Here is a 26,043-nt window from a genome sequence, read left to right on the forward strand (position 1 = left end):
AACAATTCCTTGGGCATTATTTATTTTAGGAAACCCAAGTTTCCATATTTTCAGTTGCCAGAATTGGAAAAGAGAATCTGTATTAGTCATTTACTTTAAGAACGAAAAAGCACATAGAGATCAGTTTGGCAAAGAAAAAACAACAAATAAGTCATTAATAGTAAAACAAACCTACCCTTTTAACACAGCTTGAATAAAGATTTAGAGAAGTAATAACTAGTAGTCTCTGAATAGGTGTGCGATACTTCATAGAGCCGAGACTTCCAAATCACGAAGTTAGAGTCGTTTGAAATGTAAATTGGTAGGAGACAGAATCCAATAATGTAAAAAGCAAAAGGGAAGCAGGAAACATGTAAGAGGGAAGAAATGAGAAGTTTTTTAATGATTAGGCAAAAATCTATTAACTTATTACGGAGAGATATGGTCCTGTAAATGGACGAAGGAGTGCAGTAAGGTAGTATTCCTAACCACCACCTTTGTCGAAAAAAAAATGAGATGTTTTAAGACTATAAACTGGATAGTTATTCTGAACAAAAAATGTAGCCACCAGGTAAATCGCCCAAACACTTTGGATTATTTTATAAATAAATTATGAGGTTTCAAAAATGCATTCTAAAGCCTCAGTCACGAAGGAATTAAGAATAGTTTTCGAAAATTACAAACAAGTAGCTTTCATATAATAATGAACACATGAAACCAATTAAAGACACGAATATGGTGCTCATAGGCCACACTGCTAACCTCAGCCACCTTGCTGTGTTCTTAAGTAAAGGATTAAGATTTTCTATGTGACTCCTGTGTAACTTTGAACCTCTATTATGGCACTACCCTGGCCACTTACATATTCCTATGTAACAAGTTTTATCAGAAAAATAAAAACACCAGGAGTGGTGTCTATCTGATAATTCATTAGATTATGCTATCGGATACGGCACCCTCGGTGAAACGGAGACAGCTGTTGTACATTTCCTGCCACTGTTTATCTCTAAACTCTCAGTTATTTGTGCTTATATGGTGTGTTTGCGTGTCTCTCTCTCTCTCCCCCATCTCTCTCTCATATATATATATATATATATATATATATATATATATATATATATATATATATATATATGTGTGTGTGTGTGTGTGTGTGGATGCATAATATACTATATAATGTTCTTATGTTCTTTGATAAGCAATGAGACTAAGGTTTAATATCAGAAGCTTCTTCATCAACACACTAATTGCCCTTCTTGCACTGTGCATTTCATCGTTTTATTGCATACGCTCTCACACATTCTGGATATTGAGGAGCTTTCACTGTAACACTTTTGCCAAACCATCACCTCAGAGCTTTTTGTCCCCTAATCCGAATGTTTCAGAATTGTATACAATATTTATTAATCTGTCATGGTATGTCTTTTCTGGGGACCAGACTAGCTCCACACATGTTTTGAGTTTTTTACATATGGTTACCCGTATTGTCATACTTCGTCATATAAATGCGCTTCTCGCCTTTCTAGGCCCCCATATTCCACTTCATCTCACCACCCACTTTTTTTGTAACCCACGTTTAACATCTGCGTCTTGCATCAGTAAAGAAGAAATGGTTCAACAATTATTCAGTTCATCTTAATTATTTGCTTAAATACTTCTTTTATTATATAAGTGTTGCCATGTCTGTTCTTGCATCTTGTTTCATCTATCTATTCTATAAGTCACTAATCATTTGTCATCGTGCATACAGTTCACCTCCTAATGCATTAATTTCATTCTTAAATCATTCCATTGAACCTTTTTTTTCTATCCCAGAAAATTGACACAAGACCCCTGTTCTCTCTCTAACTTCCCTGATGACTCACTCCATATGAATAGTAAATAGCCACGCGGATATTACGTATTTTAACCCAAGACTTGCAGTTACACCAAGACAGTTAAAGGGCGACAGTGCAATGGAAAACGGCAAAGTACAAAAGAATGACGTCATAGAAAAGCCACCATAGCTGGTGACGTCAAAGACAACGAATCCTCCAACCAATCACAACAAGAAAAATCGCAAAGTTCCAACATGGCAGATTCCGTCAGGGACCAGAAATTGGCTGCTGCAAGAAAGAAGGTACAGCAAATAATATTCATTTTAGGTTTTGCTTCAGTAGTGCAAATAAGGAGCGGCAAATATCAGTTGAGTTAATTTGAAGCGTCATGATATGCCATCATGTTGTAGTTGCCATGAAAACTTCCGCGAAACGACATTCGCTGTCACTTTCAGATGTAAACAAATCGCATCAACCGATCAGCTGATTCTGTCAAATTACGAAATAGGCAGACTGCCTTTGTTGCAGATTGTACATATGCTGCTGAATTGATGTCCATCTCTCGTATTGAAGACGAAAGATTGTCTAAAAGAGTCTGTTTTAAGGGGCCTAGTCTTTTTATGTTAGTATTAGGCTAGGCTGAATGGCGGGCAGTTTAGCCTGTAGGCTACAGACTAAGTTTAGCCTACACATCAGTAAGATCAGCAGCCTCCCAGTTGCTTAAACTGTTGTCGTAGCTCGTGGCCAAAGTCTGCCTGGTGAATAGTATTTAACAAGTGATAAATGTATTGCAAGGCGTCTATTTTAATCATTATTGATTGTTAAAAAACTTAATCAGAAACCAGGAGTTGTAAGCTAGGTTGGCCATATTGTTTTATGGTGAATGTTTATAATGGTAAAACTGAAGACTACTACTGCTGCCTACTTCCTGCCAGTCTACAAGAATATTTACTGCCATTTGTTTATGTCTTTATGTTTGTATTTTGTTTATATTTATGGTAGAACTAAGCAGTGGCTGTGCATGGGGTAATACTCTGGAAATTGATTTTTCCCATAGTATTGTAGTTGCTTATCAAGAATTTATTGTTATGTTTTGTCAGGCGACTGCAATTAAACTCAGAAGTTGTCCGCTGGCCATCCTGGAATGCTGTTGCGCAGTGTTATAGGGGAGCTTTTGGTAAAAAGTGGTATACTTCACTGGGGGATCTAGGGGGGTGGAGCTAACACGGCCTGCTAGGTTAGGTTAGGTTAGGGTACGTTAAGTTAGTATAGTTCCTTTTATAATAGGTTTCCGTAGCCAATCCCATCTTAAACATATGGCTCCCTGACAACTTGCGAATGCGCGGAACTGTTCCATAACAACAACATGGCGGTCTGGTATACCTCCCAACGCTTCCAAAACCCCGAGTTCCCAAATGGTCCCCAGCTATGTTGGGTAGATATGAGGTTAATAATAATTGACCAAAAATCAAGAACACCAAGTCCTTCATCAGCAACACAAAAAGTATAGGAAAATTCAATTTCCAAGGTAATAGCCTGTGGAAGGAGGCCGAGAGGAAGACTTAGACAAAAAATATATGGATGGATTGGTGAGAATGACTGGAGGAAGAATGTCTGCAGCTCAGTTGCTGCAGAGAGCCAGAAATAGAGAGGAATGGGAAGCCATGATTGCCAACGTCCTTGGGGATATGGCACCTGGATGATGATGAGTCTATGCAGAGCTCTTACTTAGAAATACCATATTTATGATATTTACTACCTTTTGTTTATGTTTTTACGTTCATCCCCAAGGTACTGAAACTAAACGCAGCACCCATTTTGCATGCAAACTGGTATTTTACCAAACCAGAGGGGTGCGGTATTAACCTTCAGTGGCTTTATGATAACAATGGGAATATTGAAATTATCAGAAAGCTAGAGGAAATCCAACTGCAAAAGCAATGGATTTCCTGTAAAAACTAAAATAGTAATAAAAATTGTGCATAGCCCATCACTGAAAGCTACACCAAGAAAATCATATTCCATCAGAAATGCGGACTACTTAGGATACTTTGTCGTACATGGTTGGGGTTTTTACTTAACTATATATCAAAACATCAAAATCTGTTAGCGGTTTATCAAAACTTATCAAAATCTGTTAACCACTGCCTATAGAAAATACCAAGAAAACCATACCTACAAGGATACATAATGATTAAACCTTTTTCCGTTGAATTACCAGGCTGAAGATCTGGATCTTTGTCATTATATGCAGTTGCTCCTTACAGAGACATGAGAATGAAAGGTGTGGTCACATAATTATGTAAATAATTTGTAGAGGTTCCTAGCCTTTTGATCCAGCTTTTAGCAGCCTGTCAGAGCATTTGATGTTTGGTGTATAAAAAGGCCTGACTAGATTTTTTGCTTCAACATAATTCAAGGAAGTCAAAAAAGAATCACTTGAAAATTTTTCATTTGTTAGATAGAAGCAGATCAAGCTTCCATGATCACAAGAACATTGTTCAATACTGATCTGAATGAAAATAAGAAATGCTGAACACGCAATGAAAACCTTGTTCCACAGTTTGCTGAATGAGGTCATTGAGCAGCTCTGTGCTGATTGGCAAGGTAACTGTATTGATGATGCTTCATTTGGAAAGGGGACTTACTCATACAGGAATATAAACCACTGCCATTTATATGAATGTTCATCAGTGAGAACTGTAAACTGTTGTTGAAGCTTGGTTATATATTGTTAATTGCTGGTAGGCAGTGGAAGTGGCCAGCTGTTTTTCTGCAGCCATACAGTAGTCATGCAAAGACATGTTCTTGGGTAGTGGAAGTGACAATATATAAAAACAGCTCAGCTTTGGCAATTCATCCTCAGTCACCTCTCATCCATGGAAATGGAAAAGTTTGTGTGCGTCTCATTGGTGCCTCCACCAGCACTCACTCAAGTGGCAACTGAAGTAGCATTAGTCATCCTCAAACAACTCCACCTCTCTTCTTGTGGCCTCTACCCAAGAGGTGAGAGAAGATCTTGTTTGGTGGTTGAACAATGGAGACCTCCTAGAGGAGTTCCACATTTGTTATGCCCCTGTTCTTAGACATCAAAGGAGGGCTATGGCACACACCAAGGGGATCTGATCTCTAGTGTGTGAACAGAAAATAACCTTAATATGCCAACAGTGTGTTGGATGTGTGTGCAGCACTGATAGCCCTTAAAGCATTCTAAGGTCTTGTGGTGGGCCATTCTATGGTGCTGAGCAACAGCATGTCCTTAATGGCATACGCTAACTAGTAAGGGGTGGTGGTTGACCTGATCCAGTCAGTTGGTAAGGCAGATTCACGAGTGGGTGGCTTGCCATGCCAATGAGCTATTAGCCTGGTAAATTCAGGGCAGGAATGTTTAGGATGACTAGTTCAGCTACCAGGGCCAGTAAGTGGGGACAGAGTTCCCAAACACATCATAGGAGTAGTGGGGCTTACACTTGGGGATCTAATCTCTTTAGGTGTGAGGACAGAAAATCTGTACATCAATGCCTGAAAATTTATGGATTGCTGATTGCCCTGAAAGCATTCTGGGCCCATAGCCCTGAAAGCATTTTGAGGCCTTGTGATGGGCCATTCCATAGTGCTGATGAGCCACAGCCTGGCTGTAATGGCATACGCCAACAAGTAGGGGGATGAAGGTTTACTCACACTGTCACTTGGCAAGGCAGGTACATGCGTGGGCAGTTTGCTATGCTGCTGAGCTGTCAGCCTGGTAAAGATTGGGCAGAAAGAATGTTCTGGCCTACCAGCTCAGCTGCCAGGCTAGGTAATGGGGACAGAGTGGTCCATTCATCCTCATGTGGCAGAAAGGTTTAGGAACAGCAGTAACTGACCTGTTTGATGCATGGCTAGACAGGAAGCTCCATGTGTTCTGATCTCCCATTCCATACCCTTAGATCACCTTAGAAGATGCCTCCCAACACCCATAAGACAATCTAGATGTCTACTACACCTTTCAAGCAGTGTCTTTGATTAACTAAATATTGATTATTTTGGATGAATCTTACCTACTGTTTAAGAGAGCTAATGGCTCTGTGCTGATAGGCGAGGAGATATAAGCAATCTTTGACAGCAGGTAAGTATCCAAATAATAAAATTTATTATGAAAATTTTTATTATTCCAGGACTATGAATAACCCTGGTGGCTCCTTGCTGGCCTATGTTTAATGGTATCCCAATCTCCTAGCTCCCCTGGTTGAGGCACCCATATAGATTTCCCTATGGCCCACTCTTCTTTATCAGCATCATCTGCTGAGATACCACTAGGCTGTAAGATCCCTGAACCTCCACATGACCCACCCTAACACTTACTTCAAGATACAGTTGTTGGTGTACAGTATATGATGAACTTACAGAAATACTTGAATCAGTACAAAATTGAAGCATACCATATCTAGAAGACAAGAGGCAAAAGGCTACTACCATCCACCTCCTCAGACAGTTGTGGACATTATCATCCCAGAATCACTTGGCCTTACTTTTACTGAAGCAGATTTTGTACTGTACGACAATGGAGAGGAGACATTATCAACTGATCATTTTTGGCAGTTAAATTGATTTGCAATAGTTGCCAGTGGCTGGCAGACAGAACTTTTAAAACTGTGCCAGTGATTTTCCTAAAGCTTTTTATTTGGGTGAATCTTACCTACTATTCCAGATAGCTATATCTTCATGCCTGTAGGCATTCAGATTGAAAAATTGCTTGGCTAACAGCTTGACTGTATAGTTCACTTGTTATCCACCAGGCGTGTCTTGAATGTTTATCTCTCTTGTTTTCTGAGGATGTCTTTGACTGACAGTAGGAACAAAAATAGGTTGTAGGAACATTTTGTGTTTATTAATTGGTATGTATTTTATTTACTTTTAAAGTTAGCGTACATCTTTGCACCTTTAAGTGTGCTTGGCACTCAAAATAAACAAAAGAATAATGCTTGGCTGACAAGGATGAACTCTGTGTAATCACTTGTTTCCCACCAGGTGGTGTTGGAATGTTTACATTCTTGTCAAGATTCTTCCTACCCCGTCCATGTGCTTCAAGTGTGAATTGACTGAACTAATTTTGAAAAGTCAAGGATGCCTATGTAGCTTGAGATAAAAATGGCTAGCAACAATACAACTGTAGTATGATATGAACAGCTTTCATAGAAAGGGAACAAACCAGCTTTGTAGAGAAATTTTAGCTGTATACAATAATAGGTTTGTTTCCTTTTTATGAATGCTGCTGCTTTATTATATTCAATTTAAAAATACAAGTTAATTAACAGTATGTCTATTTTTTGCAGCTGCGGCAATTCCAGAAAAAAAAGGGCACAAGACGTGTTGCAGAAAGCATCAGCAAGGAAAGTACCCCAGATGTAGAGGTGTGTATTTTAGTTGTTTAGGTTGTGTTAGTGTGTAGCAGTGTGATGTGAAGCTATTATAGTGCATTCTCTTCTGAACTGTTGATATCTTTTCACACTGGAAACTGTTTTTAATGCATTGTATGAAAATGCTAAACAAGTTTTGTAGTTTGTTACTTCTTATGTATCAGCCTTTGTGTGCCACATTTAGTTATGCAGTTAAGTTTGATATAGTTTTAATTCCACTGTTATCAGTAATTTAGAAACCTCCTAAATAACTCCTTGGACTCGTGCATTTTTTTATTAAGCTGTTGAAAATACCCTGTGATCAGTGAGGTCTTACATAATTAAGGTTTTCTAACCTGTAAGATGTATGCAATAGAATGTTGTTTTAGAAAATTAATTGCATAAGTACATCTCTTTTTAGCATGTTACCATATTTAATGAGTAATGAAGAGGTCTCATTCCTTTCTAGGGCAATGCAACAGAAGAATCAAGTCTATTGTCAGAATCTGGCACACTGTCCTCAAGGGCATCATCAGTTGACTTGGCATCAGAGGAATTCCCTGACCCACCCCAGGATGTAAAGATAAAAGATAATCCTATCTTACAAGGTTCCACAGCTGTAGTAGCTGATAATTACATCAACGGCGAAACAAATAATTCATCATGCACCCCAGTAGCTGAGCATGAGCCACCTGATCACACACAACCGGAAGCTTTGCAAAAACCTTCCATTGATGAAAGTAATGTCGTAAATTTAACCCAGGTTCATCCTGACGCAGCAGTTGCTGGAATGGCACCAGCTTTTACAACCCCAATAGAAATAGTTCCTGGTCCAACAAATATTACTCACTCAAACTTGGGTCAAGTGTTTGGTGGAGTCCCTGACAGAACTTATGAAAACACTGTCAATGGAACAGCTGGTGTAATGCATCAGCCAACAGTAACAGCAGAAAAACAGCAGAGTTCATTAGCATCATATTTCCAAACCAATGCTTTGCAAAGTGATCCATTTGCATTCATATCTGAGACATCAAGTGGTGATGTAGTCTCACAAGTTGATACATCTTACAATAATTTTGTAAGTCCAGAAGAACATATGCCTGTTGTTGCAAGTCCCACTGTCATAGAACCAGATGATATTGATAGCCAAGACTGCATTGAATCAGAAAATACCACATCACATCAGGAACTCACCTCACCATCTGCAGACATCCCAGAACAACCAAAAGAGGATGCCCCTGAGGCCACAGCTCCCACCAAAACGACAGATTACTCCGATCGACAAAGTGCTGTTGACTTTATTGACAGAGATGGCTCTGTCAGTTCAGAAACTACTGCGAGCGTTACCACAGCAATACATCTCACTGCAGGGGACCAAACGAATCATCCTATTTTAAAGTCTTCCTCAGAAAGTCTTCGACAGATATCCCTGCAACTGAGCGGTCTCATGAGTGAAACAGAAGGAGCAAGTAAGTGCTGGCTAATGGTAGTATTTGCACAATTAAGAATTTTCAATTTTGCTAAAATTGTGCAAAAATTTAGGTACAACCTATGGTGATTGTTCATAATTTCACTTTAATTGTTCCCCCAGTTCTCTTCCATGATTTTGAAAGGCTTTTGAGATGAGGATTTATTGTAAGTGAGCAAACACTATTTCAGTATATAGTATTTAACAGTCACTCAATCAAAGATGTGTAAGAAATACTTGTAGAGATATGAAGGTGTATTAAAGCAGTTTGGTTACTGTACTTGGAAAGATTGTGTTGGGGCCATTATATGCCTGAAGTAACATATTGTAAGTATTAGTTAAAGCCATACCTGTTGATGATAGTTAAAAAAAATTATCCTTAAGTAGTGGCAGTAGAAAATGTTTACATTATTTTTTTGCATAATAGTGTCCATTTTGCTAAGTAATGTTTGACTGGATTATAAGGAACAGACAGAGAGATACCATACAGTGTTTATTTAAAGAGATTACAATGCCAGCATCAGTAACTACTGTAGTTTACAAAGAAATAAGAGGCACTATAGAAATATTTGAGGAAATTAAAACAAAGGCACAGAACTTTACCCAGTGTAACCCATATTAAAGATTATGTTAACTTTGTAATTTGTCATCAGTAATAGTATAATTATAGTTATAGATTTTACAGGTGGTTTAAAAAACTGCGTATTATGATAGCATAATGTAATGTTACAAATAACAGGGAAGGCATGACAGTTGAGGAGTTTAAATACTATTCTTGTGAATTAGAGTTTTTTTTTACCTATCCTCATACTGAGTATCACGTTAGTTTCAGACTCGGCAAATATGACCATAACAGAACTGGAGCGACGTAATAGTGAACTTGCAGCATTGCTGCAGCAAGAACGCCAGACTTCACAGCAGCAAGCACAGCACATTGACCAAATGGTAAACTTCCTTATTAATTGTTAGTTATTTCACATGAAATTTAAACTATATAATCATTTGTGAATTATGTGCATGTACAGCATATAGTTAGTGAATGTTAACAAGTACAGTACAGTTTGCTTTTCATGTCAATCAAGCATTACAGGATGATTATTGAGATTTACCATATTTCTTTCATGAATATGCTGTGGTTCAGTAACCTGGTAAAGTAAAGTAACCCCAAATTACAGAAGTCTTTAGAGTTAATTATGAAAAGTAAGCCAAGTTTAAACAAAGTTGTCTGGTTTGATCTGCAAAAAAGAAAACTTGGGTTTATACAAACCCATATTGTGGGAGTACTGTATATGTGTGAGAATCATTTGTTGAGTGCTCATATTCCTTTGAAAGTTATGATGTGGCTAAATGCACTTTTTATACGTGGAGGATATACTGTGGCTACATTTGATCAAGGTTCACTAGGGGTTATTGGGTATTACTCATCATCTTTTTGTTGAATTTTGCACCTTTGATTTGGGTTTATTCAATCATACAGTATATAGTACAACTTTAATTTAGGCTTGTTCATTAATACAGTAATACCTGAACTTTTTAAATGCTTTTGGGGCGTGGATATCTGATAAGTAACAAAGTCTACCAAGTAACAAAGACTATATAGTGTAGCTTGCACCTAAATATTTTCTAGATATTGTACTGCTGACAGCAAATTTATCTAGCCAAAACTAAGCTTTTTGTAGTCATTAATGTTTTGGTTTGTGATACTGTCAGACTATGCAGTCTTCCTTATGTTTGTAGCTAGTGGAACAGTTAGTAGCTATTTAATATTGATCAATATTTCTTTATAAAGGAGAATTCTTCTGTCATTCATGCCACTCTTCTTTTTGTTAGACTAATATGGTGTAATGACTCTAAAGTCACTTGCTTTTATATTGTTTTCAGAAGTTTTTATTTTTTTAGCTGTGTTCTTGCCCAGGTAACTGGAGGTACAGTAGGTGTTTATTAGCTCAGGATTGATTGTTGTATGACACATTGCTGCTTGAAGTTCTTCAGCTTCATCTGTTGTGTGGTGATTGCCTAACTTCTTTGATTGCAGAACGACTGAGTTTTGGAGGTTTGATAAGACAAGTCTACTGCAGTTTACTCTTAAGATTATTTTTTCCAATGGAAATACAAAACATTGCCTTCTGTGCAATAATATCTTCAGCATGAGCTAGAATCAGTTGTTAAAACTTGGTAACAAGGTAGTTTTAATTGGTGGAAGGATGATAAGTGGGAAAACCTCCACTTACCTGCTGTCACCAAGCACTTTTTCTTTAACAGCCATTGATTATGAATGTCTTACTTTGCTCCTAATGATTGCCAGATTGACACCCTTTTATCTTTTCCATTGTATTTATGGTGTTATATGTTTTCTTCAGTATGTTGTAATGTTTTCTTCAACATTTATGGTGTTTTATGTTTCTTCAACATTTATGGTATTTTATGTTTTCTTCAACATGTATGGTATATTATATTTTCTTCAGAATAGATGTCTACAAAATAAGTGAGCAATGAAAGATGTAAAGGATACAAGCAGGTGTTTAGCTGCTTTATATCCTTGTTGTTACTTTAACCATCATATGGTAGGCAGCCAGCCCACATTCTCTGGTAATGCCAACCCAGGTATATGTGCAGTACACCTCCTCCGCTACTCCTCGAGGAGAATCGAACTTGTGAATGGAGTAAGGTGAAGCAATGCAGGAAAAGAAGAAGAAAATGAGATTGAAGAGATAGAAAAAATAATGAAAACAAAGAACAGGATAAGAGTATGGATGCAGAGAAACTCATAGATTCTACATATGAGGCAATACAGCAGCGTACATACGATGAAATAAATTATGACATGATAACCCAAAATAAAATCCCAAAGAGATTGTACCCGGACCTACATACTGATGGGAAAGAGCAAGAAAAAAAAGAAAAGAAAGACACAGTCTGGACCCTTTTGAAAAGAGGGAATTGCAGATTCGGTGAAAGATGTTACTACAAGCATCCCAAGATATATCACAATTATGAGATTTACGGCAAATGTGCATATCTAGATGGCTATGAGGATGAATGCAGTGATCTACATCAAAAAATATGCAAAAACTTGAGAGAAGGAAAAGGATGTAAGTTCAATAAAAAAATGTGGATATATGCATCCTGTAGCCATGAAGAACAAAAAATCAAAATCGAATACATATTAAAAATCAAAGTAAAAATGAAGCAAATAAAGAAAGGAACAAAGAACATGAGATGAAGGAAAAAGGCAAGCCAACACCACGTTATGAAATGTCAGCATCGCGATATGAGGCATCAGCACCTAGGTACAGTGCAAGGAACAAGCAATGTAACTATGATACCAGGGGATGGTGCAGATACATACACAAAATGAATAAATATGAAGATGGAAGATCAATTATTTTGGAAAAGTTGGATTTTTTAATGTCCGAATTTCTGGAAATGAAGAACAACATATCAGAACAGGAAAGAGACATGGGAAAATCCTTATTATTACCCACATTAGATAACGGGGATAACACGCAAACCATCATAGTGATGAATGCACAGGGTTTAGTTTCGAGTAACTCAAAAAGAAAAATAGAGTTCTTAGAAGAATTAACCCAAACTGAAAAAATAGATATACGTAATGAATATAAGTGAAAGCTGGTATTCCCAAGAGACTGGTAATGATGATCAGATAAAGGGTTTCCAAACTTATAGATCTGATAGAAAAAATAGGAATCAAGGGCGAACCGCGATATATGGGAGAGACGTTAACCAAAGAAAAATCTGTGAGAAATATAGCAACACGGAATGTGAATTAATAGTGGTAGAATTTGAATCTGAGAAATTGGTGAACATCATAATAAACAGACCCCCTAATACTAAAGAGTTTGACATAATAATAGACAAATTGGATGATATATGTAGAAGTCACGAAGACTGGACTATACTGTACTCTTATCCGTAGACTTAACTTTCCTTTCGTAGATTGGAAAGAACAAATAGGAGATTGTGGTTGTATTTATACATATAAAAAAGAGAGTAATAATAGCACAGAGGACAAGAGGCGATTTGAAAAGATAGTAGATATGCTACTAGAACATAACATTCAGCAAATAAATCACCTGCCAACAAGAAGGATAATATTTTAGACCTAGTATTTCTCTGAATGAGGTGAACCATGTTAAAGAAATAGTAGTGTACAGTACAAGTATTTCAGACCATAATGTCATAGAGTTAACAGTCCATTCCAAAGCAAGTGAAAACAGAGATAAGCAAGAGACGAAAAAGTGGGAAGGATATGGAAAATACAATTTCTATAGTAAGAATATAAAATGGTCAGAAATAAATGAAGAATTAAACAAAGACTGGGAAAACATATTCGTAAGTGATAATATACAAGTAAATACGGATATATTATATAAAATATTAGAGAAAATAGTGGATAAATATATACCGAAGAAGAAAAGTAAACATGAGTCATGCATACCAAGAGACAGAAGGATCTTGTTACAGAAAATTAGAAAGTGGAAAAAAGGTCTTGCAAAAGAAAAGAATGCATAAAAAGTGATGGAACTAAAAAGTAAGATAGAAAATGCAGAACAAAAGATTATACAATCAAAAGAAAGTGAAAAACAGGACTTAGAAGAAAAGACCCTACAAAATATCAAGCAAAACCCCAAAATATTTTATTCATATGCAAAAAAGATGAATAAAAGAAGAGTAGAAATAGGCCCTCTAAGAATTGAAGGGCGATTAACGAATGAAAAAAAGGAAATATGCAACATATTAGCAGAAAGATATAAGAGAGAATTTACACCCAGAATTGATAATGAAGATAATGATACAGAAATAAGAGATGAAAATAGTGAATATTTAACAGACACAGATATTAATGAAGCTGATATTGTGCAGGCTATTAATGAAATTAAAAATGGATCAGCAGCCGGACCAGACGGCATCCCTGCCATTTTGTTAAAAAAAGTAGCTCATTCTATCACAAAGCCGCACGCAGTATTATTAAGACAAAGTGTAGATACAGGCAAGATTTACAATGAACATAAATTAGCATATATTACCCCTATTTTCAAAAGTGGATCAAGACTAGAGGCAAGTAATTATAGGCCTGTGAGTCTAACATCACACATCATGAAAGTGTATGAAAGGGTAATGAAGAAAAATATAATGAAACATTTAATGAAAAATAGTTTGTTTGATATAGGACAACATGGTTTTGTACCGGGAAAAAGTACACAAACCCAACTGCTAGTTCACCATGAAAATACATATAAAAATATGGTAAACGAAAATAATACAGATGTGGCTTACCTAGACTTTGCAAAAGCTTTTGACAAGGTAGACCATAATATATTAGCGAAAACAATTAGAAAACTTAATACAGTATTGTGGACAAAGTAGGAAGATGGATAAAAGAATTTTTACAAAACAGAAAACAGATAGTGATTGCAAACGATGAGAAATCAGATGAGGCTAAGGTAATATCCGGTGTGCCACAAGGTACGGTGTTAGCTGCATTGCTGTTTGTTATTATGATTGCAGACATAGACAGTAATGTTAAGGACTCAATAGTGAGAAATTTCACCGATGACACAAGAATAAGTATAGAAATTGCTTGTGATGAAGATAGGAACTTGCTACAGAGATACCTAAACAAAATATATGAATGGGCAGAGGTAAATAGGATGGTATTTAACTCTGGTAAATTTGAATCAATAAATTATGGTGATAAAGAAGGAATGCTATATGCATATAGGGGACCTAATAAGAGACAATCACAAATAAGGAAGCAATTAAAGACCTTGGTGTGATGTTGAATAGGAATATGTTATGCAATGATCAAATAGCAATACTATTGGCAAAATGCAAAGCAAAAATGGGAATGTTGTTCCGGCACTTCAAAACAAGAAAAGCCGAACACATGATTATGCTTTATAAAACATATGTGCAGTATGTAGTCCACTTGAATATTGCAATATGATATGGTACTCACACTACCAAAAGGATATTGCACAAATAGAGAGTGTACAAAGAGCCTTTACAGCTAAAATAGAAGTTAAGGACCTTGACTACTGGGAAAGACTACTATTCTTAAAATTATATAGTCTCGAAAGGAGAAGAGCGCTACATGATAATACAGGCGTGGAAACAGATAGAAGGAATTACCAAAAATGTCATGGAGCTAAAAATATCAGAAAGAACAAGCAGAGGTAGATTAATAGTGCCCAAAACTATACCAGGAAAACTAAGGAAAGCACACAGGACATTAATCCACTACACACCAGCATCGATAATGCAGTGTCTATTCAATGCGTTACCAGCTCATCCGAGGAACATGTCAGGAGTGAGCGTAGATGTGTTTAAGAATAAGCTCAACAAATATCTAAGCTGCATCCCAGACCAGCCAAGATTGGAAGATGCAAAATATACTTGAAGATACATTAGCAATTCTCTGGTAGACATCAGAGGTGCCTCACACTGAGGGACCTGGGGCAACCCGAACGAACTGTAACGTCTGCAAGGTCCCCTCCTCTTCGTTATTGAACTCTTCTTCCTCATCTTCTACTGCTGCTTCTTCCTTCCATGGAAAGAAGAAAAGGAGGTCCCAGAAGCCTCTCTTTCATAGGACTTAGTTGAACACCTCCCTTTTTCAGGGGTTGGCAACAGCGTTCCCTCACCTGCAGAAGATACTTTCCGTAGGTGTGGTTGGCACAGTCCCCTGCGTTTGCTTTTGAACCAGTGTCTCCCCATTTACTTCTGAGACATGAGAACTGTCCCAGACTTTTATCCTATTTGTACTTCTGGTTAGGTACACAGAGAGGAGTCCAATTTTGCTTCCTGCCTTAGCACGTCTTATACTGTTGCCATGCAAAGTAAGACTCATGGACAGAATAAGGTGAAGAAACACAAGTGCATATCTTCTTTCATAACCATGTCATTGACCTCTTCTTTCTGTCCACATGACATATCCATGTCATTGACCTCCTCATCGTCGATAGCAATGATGTCAATGATGCCTGGTTCCATGCTCTCATGGATATTGTCAGACTTCCAGTACTCCTCCTCAAAATGACAGGATTGTCTCAAGGCCAAGAGAAAGAGAAGGTTTGCTCACTTCCACCCAAATCCTCCCAAATTGCATCAGCAAGTGAATTGCTGTAAAGAAAATGAAAAAAGGGACCCTGTGCAGGTACCTCTTAAGATACGTCATCGCCTACATAGTTACCCGAGGTGGGAGGTGACTCCACCCTAATGGGTAGGTCTTGTCTCTCTTGGCCTTGGATTGTCTAACAGCTCCTGCCCACACTATAAAAATGATTACCTATTCACGCTATAGTAAATCTTGCCACGGGTCTCGCTTGTACAGTATACAAAGTGGCAAGCCGTAGAACAAATGCAGTCTTGCAACCACAGGGACAATTCCATATCCTGCTGGCCATTATCGAATTTGCTGAAGCCTACACTGTGTAAGCGTTAGTGACTTACTGCCTACCTGGTGGATGGGCAGAGCCTCATGACGTCATATTATGTTTACATCACAAATGTTTTTAGGATCCCAGTCTGTGATTTTCTCGGTTCTGGCAGCCGCGACTTCATTTTACTCTATAAATATCAAAATATCGAACTTGGGTACTAAATAATACTTGCAAAAATTAGGTAGGGTTATCAAATATACACTTCCCAACTTTTACCTTTATCCAAGGCTTTGGTAAAAAGGTGTTGCTGAAAAACTGTGTTTCATTGGCTCTGAATCTCTTAGTAGCATAGAGTACCTGTTGGAAAAGTGGCGGTTGGTATTATACTCCTTGTCATGGATAGATGCAATAATGTGGAATAAATATATCATTTCCAAGATGTGACTGCTTGACTTGCAGGAAGGGCTGACTACTTCTCTTCATCACTGGTATGTAGGGCTCACTACTTTACCTTGTCTTGGGCATAAAGGGCTCAGAGACTTCTCATCACAAGCAGGAAGGGCTGGCTGCTTCTCCTCATCTCAGGCAGGACAAGATTTTATGGAGATAGGTGTTTGTCATCTGAAGGGGAGACTCCCGTCGAAACTTTGCTTTGTCCGACCTCTGATTCTATTGACGGCCCTCTCTCTATCTGTCCTAGCAGTCTCTTCTGGAAGCTTATATACCACTGTATGGGCGGAGCTAATTACAACAGGCAATCGTCATTCCCATATAAGGAGTTTTTTTTATTTTCTGCATACTGATTGGCTCCTCAAAAAATGCCCATTTTGGTCATGTCATGGAAGCTTCTAGAACAAATTTTCTGATGCAGTGTGGACTCAGTGCAATACATCTCACAAACCGTGGTATGAGAGACCACGTGGTATTTTCCACAAGTTAAAAAAGTTTTCTCATCGAGTCACTAATTTGCCATGAGGTGCTGAGAGCAGGAACTGACAGGCACTGAAACCTTCTCACAAACACAGGAAGCAGTCACATCTTGGAAATGATATTTTTGTACATATAACTTACCTGGTAATTATATATATAGCTGTAGTCTCTGGACGTCACGGCAGAAAATTGAAAATCGCGCAGCGCTAATGAATGGTCACGTGATACCACTTCCCACCGCCTCTACAGGTGAGTGAGAGAACCATAACCCAAACGCTTCATATGTTTCTGCCGTGTGGTACCGGTAAGCCGGTGCAGCTTAGCAGAGAATTATCGCTGATTCTTTCGTTGGACATTGTTGGTGATGTACAATTGTTTGATTTGAATCTTTGGCAGACATTGTTTGTACTTAGCTTTTTTCATCCCCGCTTCCTTATTTAGCATTATGTCGGACACTGGTCCCTCGGTGTATAGGTTTTGTAGCAAGGGCTGCAAAACTAGATTAGGGAAAATTACCATTGACCCTCATTCTGTGTGTTCGGGGTGTAGAGGACAGGTTTGTTCGGTATCGTTAACCTGTGAAGAATGTAAGAATTTGTCAGGGGAAGAATGGAAGATTTTAAATGCTTATCTGAGAAGGCTTCAAAAAGAGAGAGCTAGAAAAGCTTCAGCTAGGACTTCCTCTTTATCCTCCCGTGATAGTCAGGATGTATCTTTTCGGTTATTAACCCTGATATTCCTTCTCTAACAAATCTCCTATCCCAGACCCCGTTATTCCCGAACCCGATACCGTGGCCAGTCTTAAGACGCAGATGGATGCGCGTTTTAGTGTTATGCATGCTTGCTGCCATGGAGCGGATGAGTAAGTCTTGGTAGTAAGAAGTGCAGTGTCTTGTGATAGTGCAGTGGAGGAGCTGGCTGTTCGGCCCACTCATTCTCCTAGGCCTGGACCTCTGTCAAACTCCCCAGCACCAGGAGGAGGCAAGTCGAAAGCCCAAGGGAGGTGAGTGGGACCTGCCCCCGAGCAGTTGGCCCCTCAAGCAGTCCTGTTGCCGCTTCCCAGGATGCAGATGTTAGCCATAGAAAAGGCACATCAAGGACGTGTATGTCTTCGAGTATGTCGAGTGAGGATTTGCCTAAGAGAGGTTGGTGCCGTAAAGATGTCTCGAGACCATTCAAGAGGTCTAGGTTGGCATCTCCTTTGGCAGTTCCCAAGAAAAGAGTGGCGCTTCAAGATCAACCTCCTTCGTGTAGTTTTTGGGAGGAGCCAGAATATTTTTCAGCATTCCGTTGATTCGGAGACGAGAGGCATGTGTTGGAAGCGCCGAGACGCCACGTAAGAAAGAGTGGTGTCGTCTTCGCCTGTTGTTGCTGCTTCTGGCGTGATTGCTGCATCTAGCGCCACGCGCCATGCGCCATCCTTCGTTTCGCCTGGCTCATCACGCCATACGCCACCCTACGATCCTCCTGGCGCCATGCGCCAAAAATTGTTTCTCCTGGTGACTCTCGTCAAGCTCCAACACCTGCGGTCTCCGTGCCTCGTTCAGTTCCGCATTCTCCTTCTTCCGCCTTGCCTCAAGATTTGTTTTTGGCGGAAATGAATAGGAAGCTTGATAGTATTCTCGGCTTTGTGGAAAAAAGTGATCCTTCCATTGAACGAACTGCAAGTTGCTCGATTTCTAAGGATGCTCCTTCATCGAATGTGCGGCTTCACGGCGATCCTGTGCTGCATTCTCCTCAGAAGACGAATCTTCCTCCATCTAGATCCTTGGCTCTTTCTCCGATTTCTGGTGGTGATGTTGCTTCGAATCGGAGGCGGAGGTACAACCAGAGAAAGAGAACCCTTTATCGAGCTATAAGCAACTGCTTCAGTATTTTCTGGAGAATTTTCCGGATTCCTTTTCACCAGTATCCCCAGCTTCTCCGGAATCTCAATACGCCGTGATAATAGGACAGACACTTCGCTGGCTACCAAATTAGTTCTTTCTATTTCGGCCAAGAAAGGATTGAAGAAAATGGAGGAGTGGTTTGCAGAGAAGAGGGAACAAGGGAAGACTGTGTTTTGTTTTTCCCTTCGAAATTGTCGTCTGTCGTGGTGGTTGGTACGAGACTGGAGAATCTTTTCGTTGGGAGTAGCTGCCTCCTCCCAAGGAGATTTCTCTAGTTTGGTAGATTCGGCCAGGAGGTCGGCTCTTAATTCAGCCAAAAGTATTCTTTTCTACATCGGAATTTGATCACCTCTGCAAGAATGCTTTTAAGATTTTGGAAGTTATAAGTTTCCTCGATTGGTCGGTTGGTGCTCTTGGAAGGAAACTAAAAGCTTGCGCCCTTCAGGACGATCAGTTCGCTTCCTGTCCGGACGTGTTAGCTTGCATCGACAGGAGCATTAGAGATGCGGCTATGGAACTCTCTTCTTCCGTGATTACGAGGTATTCTCAAGAAACGTGAACTATGGTGTTCTTTCACCACTAAAGGTGTCTCTCGGTCCCAGAAGTCAGCTTTGTTGTTCGCTCCTTTTAGATAGGAAACATCTTTTCTGAGGGAAATAGTATCTGAGATCGCTTCAACTCTTCAACAGAGGGCAACTCAAGACTTGCTGGCACAGTCCACCAAGAAGCCTAAACCATTGCCTTCAACAGTTGCTCGCCCAACAACGCCGACGGAGAAATCTCAAAGGTCGGCCCTTTCGTGGAAGAGCCCTGCTAAATCGTTTCCCAGATCGAGAGGGAGAGGTCGTTTTGTACCTAAAAGCGATCAAACCCTCCGACAAGAAGTGAGAGCGCTCCTTTCACTCACCAGTAGGAGCCAGACTGTCAGCTTTCTGGACAGTCTGGGAAGAAAGGGAAGCAGAACCTTGGACAGTCTCGGTTTTAAAGGAAGGCTATTCAATTCCATTCTTGAAGGACCCTCCTTTGTCCAGGGAACCAGCGGTCTTAATGGCTTATTCTCTAGACTCAGAGAAATGTTGTGCTCTAGAGAAAGAAGTGTCAGCTTTGCTAGAGAAAGAAGCAATAGAGAAAGTTCTCCCCTTTTCTCCCCAGGATTTTACAATCGTCTCTTTGAGTACCAAAGGCGTCAGGAGGCTGGAGGCCAGTTCTAGATGTGAGTGCTTTGAACCTGTTTGTCAAGAAGACAAAGTTTGTGATGGAAACCACTCAATCAATGCTGTCATCCCTTCTTCCAGGAGATTGGATGGTATCCATCGACCTCCAGGATCACGTATTTCCACATCCCGATCCATCCTGCTTTCGAGGAAGTTCTTCGCTTTTGTGTTCAAGGGCGAAGTGTTTCAGTTCAGAGCAATGTGCTTCGGCCTCTCGACGGCCCCCCAGGTTTTCACCAGAGTTTTGTCATCAGTGGCGAAGTGGCTACATCTGTTGGGGATCAGAACAGTTTTTTATTTAGACGATTGGCTCCTGCGTGCGAAGACGAAGGAAAGGTGTGTGAAGGATTTGGAAAAGACTCTTCATCTAACCGAAGAACTGGGACTTCTGGTAAATTGGCAGAAGTCACATCTGGTGCCATCTCAAGAATTAGTCTATTTTGGGAGTTCAGATGAACTCAGTAGTTTTTCAGGCTTCTCTGTCGGTGGAGAGGGTAGAGTTGTGCCTGTTGAAAGTGCGAGATTTTCTGAAGAAGACCCAGTGCTCGCCAACGAGTGGATGAGCCTTCTGGGAAGTTGTCTTCCAGAGAACTGTTTGTGAGTTTGGGAGACTACATCTAAGGCCCCTTCAGTTCTTTTAAGAGAAGTCTGGGACAGGAAGAAGAGCCCGGACTCGTTTGTTTTTCAAATCTCAGAGGAGATAAAGGCAGACCTCAGTTGGTGGAACTCTCCAGAGAAACTTCAGGAAGGAATTTCACTGTTCCAAAAGAACCCCAACCTCATCTTGTGTGCAGACGCTTCAGATCTAGGATGGGGAGCCACGTTAGGCAAGTTGGAAACAGCAGGCCGATGGAAGGGAGAACAACTTCGGTGGCACATCAATCTGAAGGAATTAAAGGCCATTCATTTAGCCCTTTTTAGAATTTTCGAAGGTGGTAAGGAACCAGGCAGTGATTGTCCAATCAGACAATACAACAGCTCGTGATACATAAAAAGCAAGGAGGGACCCACTCGTTCTCGCTATACCTGACGAAAACGAACCAAACGACGTTGATGACAAGGTTCATTCCAGGAAAGCTCAATGTGAGGGCAGACGAGCTAAGCAGGAGTTTTCAAGTACTCTCAACAGAGTGGATCTTAAATCAAGAAGTTTGCCTCCAACTGTGGAATCTATGGGGTCGTCCTCTCATAGATCTGTTTGCCACCAAGAAGACAACTCAACTGCCTCTTTATTGCTCTCCAGTGCCGACGAGGGGCAGTCTTCGTGGATGCAATGCTGATGGACTGGTCAGGTCTGGACCTTTACGCCTTTCCTCCATTCAAGATGTTGAGAGCAGTTCTAACAAAAATGTTGTCCCACAAGGACGTGCGCGATGACGCTGGTTGCTCCGTTTTGGCCAGCAAGGGAATGGTTTCGGAGTTGATAAGTCTTCTCGTAGACTTTGCGCTTTTACCACCGTGAGTAGATCTACCAGACAGCCTCACTCAAGATTTCACGGAGGTCTATCCGCTCTTCAGCTAACTGCGTTCAGACTGTCGAACGTTGCCTCAGAGCTAGAGGTTTTTCGAGGAAGGTCTCTAGAGCCATTGCTAGAGCTCGCAGACAGTCCTCCACAGCAGTTTATCAAGCTAAGTGGTCAGTCTTCAGAGAGTGGTGTAGGAAGACTGGTACATCATCTTCTAAGACCACTTTAGAAGAGATCGCAGACTTCCTCCTGTATCTGAGTGTGGATAGGAAGCTGTCTTCGTCGTCGATCAAGGGCTATAGAGCAATGCTTTGACAGTCTTTAGCATAAGGGCCTGGATATTTCAAATGATAAGGACTTGTCAGATCTTATCAGATAGTTTGAAACATCCAAGAATTCCAGAGAGAGATTGGTTTCCTGAATTTAGATGTGGTCTTGAAATGGCTTGTGGGCAGTAAGTTTGAGCCATTATCGTCTTGCTCTTTCAGAGACCTTACGAGGAAGACAATCTTCTTGGTAGCTTTGGCTACAGCAAGGAGAGTCAGTGAGTTGCACGCCCTAGATAAGAGAATTGGGTTTTCTAGGGGTAAGGCAGTCTGTTCTTCATTGTTGAGTTTTTTGGCAAAGAATGAGACTCAGCCTAAGCCTTGGCCGAGATCCTTTTTCGATCCCTGGTCTCTCGGATTTGGTGGGACCAGATGAAGAAGAAAGACTTTATGCCCAGTAAGAGCATTAAAAGTATATTTCGAAAGGACTCAAGCAGTGAGAGGTCCTTCTCCTAATCTTTGGTGTTCTGTGAGGGATCCGAGTAGGCCTCTTTCGAAGAATGCTCTTTCCTTCTTTTTGAGAGACCTGATTGTAGAAGCTCACAACCAGGTAGAAGATGTGCAGCTTCAAATTTCTAAAGTTAAAGCACATGAGGTGAGAGCAGTCTCAACCTCGTTGGCATATAGGAGGAATCTTTCCTTAGATTCAATTATTCAAGCTACATTTTGGAAATGTAGGTCAGTATTCGCGTCTCATTATTTGAGAGAGATTGAGACAATATATGATGGATGCAGTGCGTTGGGGACCAGTTTGTGGTGACTGGCACGGTGTTGGGTAAGGGAATAAAGGAAGTCGATCCTTCCTTGTGATGCTTTCTCTTGCTTAAGGTTAGCGTTGTTGTTTTCTGGGATGCCTGGGGTACATTGTGGCTAGGAGTACCCAACAGTCTTACATTTTGGGTAATATTTTTAAGGTACAGGTTATTGGTGACACCCCTTGTTCTATGTGTTTGTAGGTACTGCGCCTGGGCAGGGGCATTTATTTGGTTGGTTATCATGCATAGTCCACGGTGAGCCCTCGACTGGCATGTAGCCCTCTAGCACTTAACCCTCAGGTCTATATACCTAGTTAGGTGCAAGTTGAGGATAGCAGATTAAGAGGCAGTATCCATCAAATCAGCTACCTCAACAGGTAAGGAACCATCATTGTGTTTTTTATTTTCACAATTGTCTAGACTTTTTCATATTAGCTGCCATGGCCCACCTCCATCAAGGTGCCAATCAGCTATATATATAATTACCAGGTGTTATATGTACAAAAATGTATTTTTATAATAAAATGAGGTTTTGTACATACTTACCTGGTAATTATATAATCAAAGCCCACCCTCCTCCCCTCTCATGGGCAGGTATGGCATAAACATATGAAGAGTTTGGGTTATGGTTCCTCTCACTCACCTGTAGAGGGCGGTGGGAAGGGGTATCACGTGACCATTCATTAGCGCTGCAGCGATTTTCAATTTTCTGCCGCGGACGCCAGAGACTACAGCTATATATATAATTACCAGGTAAGTATGTACAAAACCTCATTTTATTATAAAAATACATATTTATTCCACATTATTGCATCTATCCATGACAAGGAGTATAATACCAACCACCACTTTTCCAACAGGTACTCTATGCTACTAAGAGATTCAGAGCCAATGAAACAGTTTTTCAGCAATACCTTTTTATCAAAGCCTTGGATAAAGGTAAAAGTTGGGAAGTGTACATTTGATAACCCTACCTAATTTTTGCAAGTATTGTTTAGTACCCAAGTTCGATATTTTGATATTTATAGAGTAAAATGAAGTCGCGGATGCCACAGCCGAGAAAATCACAGACTGGGATCCTAAAAACATTTGTGATGTAAGCATAATATGACGTCATGAGGCTCCGCCCATCCACCAGGTAGGCAGTAAGTCACTAACGCTTACACAGTGTAGGCTTCAGCAAATTCGATAATGGCCAGCAGGATATGGAATTGTTCCTGTGGTTGCAAGACTGCATTTGTTCTACAGCTTGCCACTTTGTATACTGTACAAGCGAGACCCGTGGCAAGATTTACTATAGCATGAATAGGTAATCATTTTTATAGTGTGGGCAGGAGCTGTTAGACAATCCAAGCCCAAGAGAGACAAGATCTACCCATTAGGGTGGAGTCACCTCCCACCTCGGGTAACTATGTAGGCGATGACGTATCTTAGAGGTACCTGCTCAGGGTCCCTTTTTTCGTTTTCTTTACAGCAATTCACTTGCTGATGCAATTAGGGAGGATTTGGGTGGAAGTGAGCAAACCTTCTCTTTCTCTTGGCCTTGAGACAATCCTGTCATTTTGAGGAGGAGTACTGGAAGTCTGACAATATCCATGAGAGCATGGAACCAGGCATCATTGACATCATTGCTATTGACGATGAGGACCGGGATGATGACCACTTCCTCGAGAGTGAGGATGAAGACATTTTGTAAATAAGTTATGTATAGTGTTAGACATTTTATTTGTACATCTAAAAAATACTTATTAAAACTCAATGATTATAACAATATGTTTCTCATTCAAAACTGATTTCAATATAGTTTCCTTTCCATGCATATCAATATACAGGCAGTCCCTGGTTATAGGCGGGGTTCCGTTCTGATGGCATGATGATAAGCAAAAATCACTGTAACAACAAATCGCCGATTTTCGGGGCTTTTTTTGCGATATGGAGCTTATCGGCGCTGATAAGTGCTGAAAATCCCCAATTTTTGGTTATCAGTGCCTCTTTTAGGTATGTATCTGAGCCAATACATGACTGTCGGCACCGATAAGTGGAAATCAGCACCGAAAATCACCAGTAACCGAACCCGCCGATAACTGAAGACTGCCTGTAAAGTGTGTTGCTTTTGATTGATATTAAGTAAGTGAATAATAGCTTGCCCTCACAATCTTGACTCCTACCATTACCGTTTATTTCCAGTGAGTATACGAGAGCTGTTTAGGGTGCTGTATGATATAAATAAAATACAAAGAAAAATAGCAATGGCTTACATTAAGTGAAATAAAACAATATTTTACATTAAGTGAAATAAAACAATGAGGTATCATTCTACTTCTAGTGACTGCTCCTGACTTGCTGCAAATAGAAGGCTATTGTGTCGAAGCCTTAGGTAAAACAAAACGGATTGCTTTTTTATATTCCCACCCTGAATAGATGTAAATCTAACAAATGAGCTATAGATTGGTTCATTATGTGGATGAATTACATACATTGAATTATTTGCAAAGTAGAAGAATACAAATATGAAGAAAATGGAAGGATTTCAGACTAACAACGTAGTCCCAACAACTGCTGTGGAAGTTGCAATGAAACCTCCACAAAATAATAATACTGTAATAATAATAATAATGATAATAATAAAATGAAATTATTGAGAATGATAATGCAGTCAAGGGGACGATGACAAATCCTTTCTCACCACAGTGAAGAGACTTTTTCGCCATATGTAAACTTCTCTTCCCTGTGGGTGTAGCCTCATGACGTCATAGGTTAACGTCACTATTGTGTTCAGAACCCTTACCTGCGATTTTGATGGCTCTGGCAAAGGAGTTCTTCCCTGGATGGGTCGATATTGTACTCGCCGGCCAGTGAAGAGTTAGGGGAATTTATTTCTGGTGTTAGAAATCCATTTCTCAGTATAATGTGGTTCGGATTCACAATAAGCTGTAGGTCCTGTTGCTAGGTAACCAATTGGTTCTTAGCCACGTAAAATAAGTCTAATCCTTCGGGGCAGCCCTAGGAGAGCTGTTAATCAGCTCAGTGGTCTGGTTAAACTAAGGTATACTTAACTTTTTTTTTCTGGTAAAGGAAACAGACTTTTATTGAGATAAGTACCAGAACTATTGAACTTGGATACTAAATATTACTTGCAAAAATTAGGTAGGGTTATAGAATATACACTTGCCAACTTTCACCTTCATCTGATGCTTTGATAAAAAGTTGTTGCTGAAAAACCATTTCATTGGCTCTGAATCCCTTAGTAGTCACCTTTCCAGTGATGAGAGGGCTGTAACTGCTACAAAGTTAGCAGCTAGTTTACAGGCTCAGCAGAACATTTTTACCAGTCAGTCCACAATTCAGGAGTTGTGTGCAAAGGCAAGCTATGTACTGGCATACAAGTTGGCAAAGGCAAGTAAGCCATTCTCTGAAG

General features: G+C 39.9%; 1 protein-coding gene across 1 annotated transcript in view; it reads left to right on the top strand.

Annotated features, from left to right (window-relative positions):
- Positions 1-2,007: 2,007 nt before the first annotated feature.
- LOC136840486 (golgin subfamily A member 2-like) overlaps positions 2,008-26,043 on the top strand; it is a 142,227-nt gene continuing 118,191 nt past the window's right edge. The window contains 4 exon segments of the mRNA XM_067107152.1: positions 2,008-2,098; positions 7,112-7,189; positions 7,644-8,643; positions 9,469-9,587. Coding sequence (XP_066963253.1) covers positions 2,051-2,098; positions 7,112-7,189; positions 7,644-8,643; positions 9,469-9,587 — 1,245 coding nt within the window. The 5' untranslated portion in view covers positions 2,008-2,050.

This window comes from Macrobrachium rosenbergii, chromosome 1 (assembly GCF_040412425.1).
Source record: "Macrobrachium rosenbergii isolate ZJJX-2024 chromosome 1, ASM4041242v1, whole genome shotgun sequence".
NCBI lineage: Eukaryota > Metazoa > Arthropoda > Malacostraca > Decapoda > Palaemonidae > Macrobrachium > Macrobrachium rosenbergii.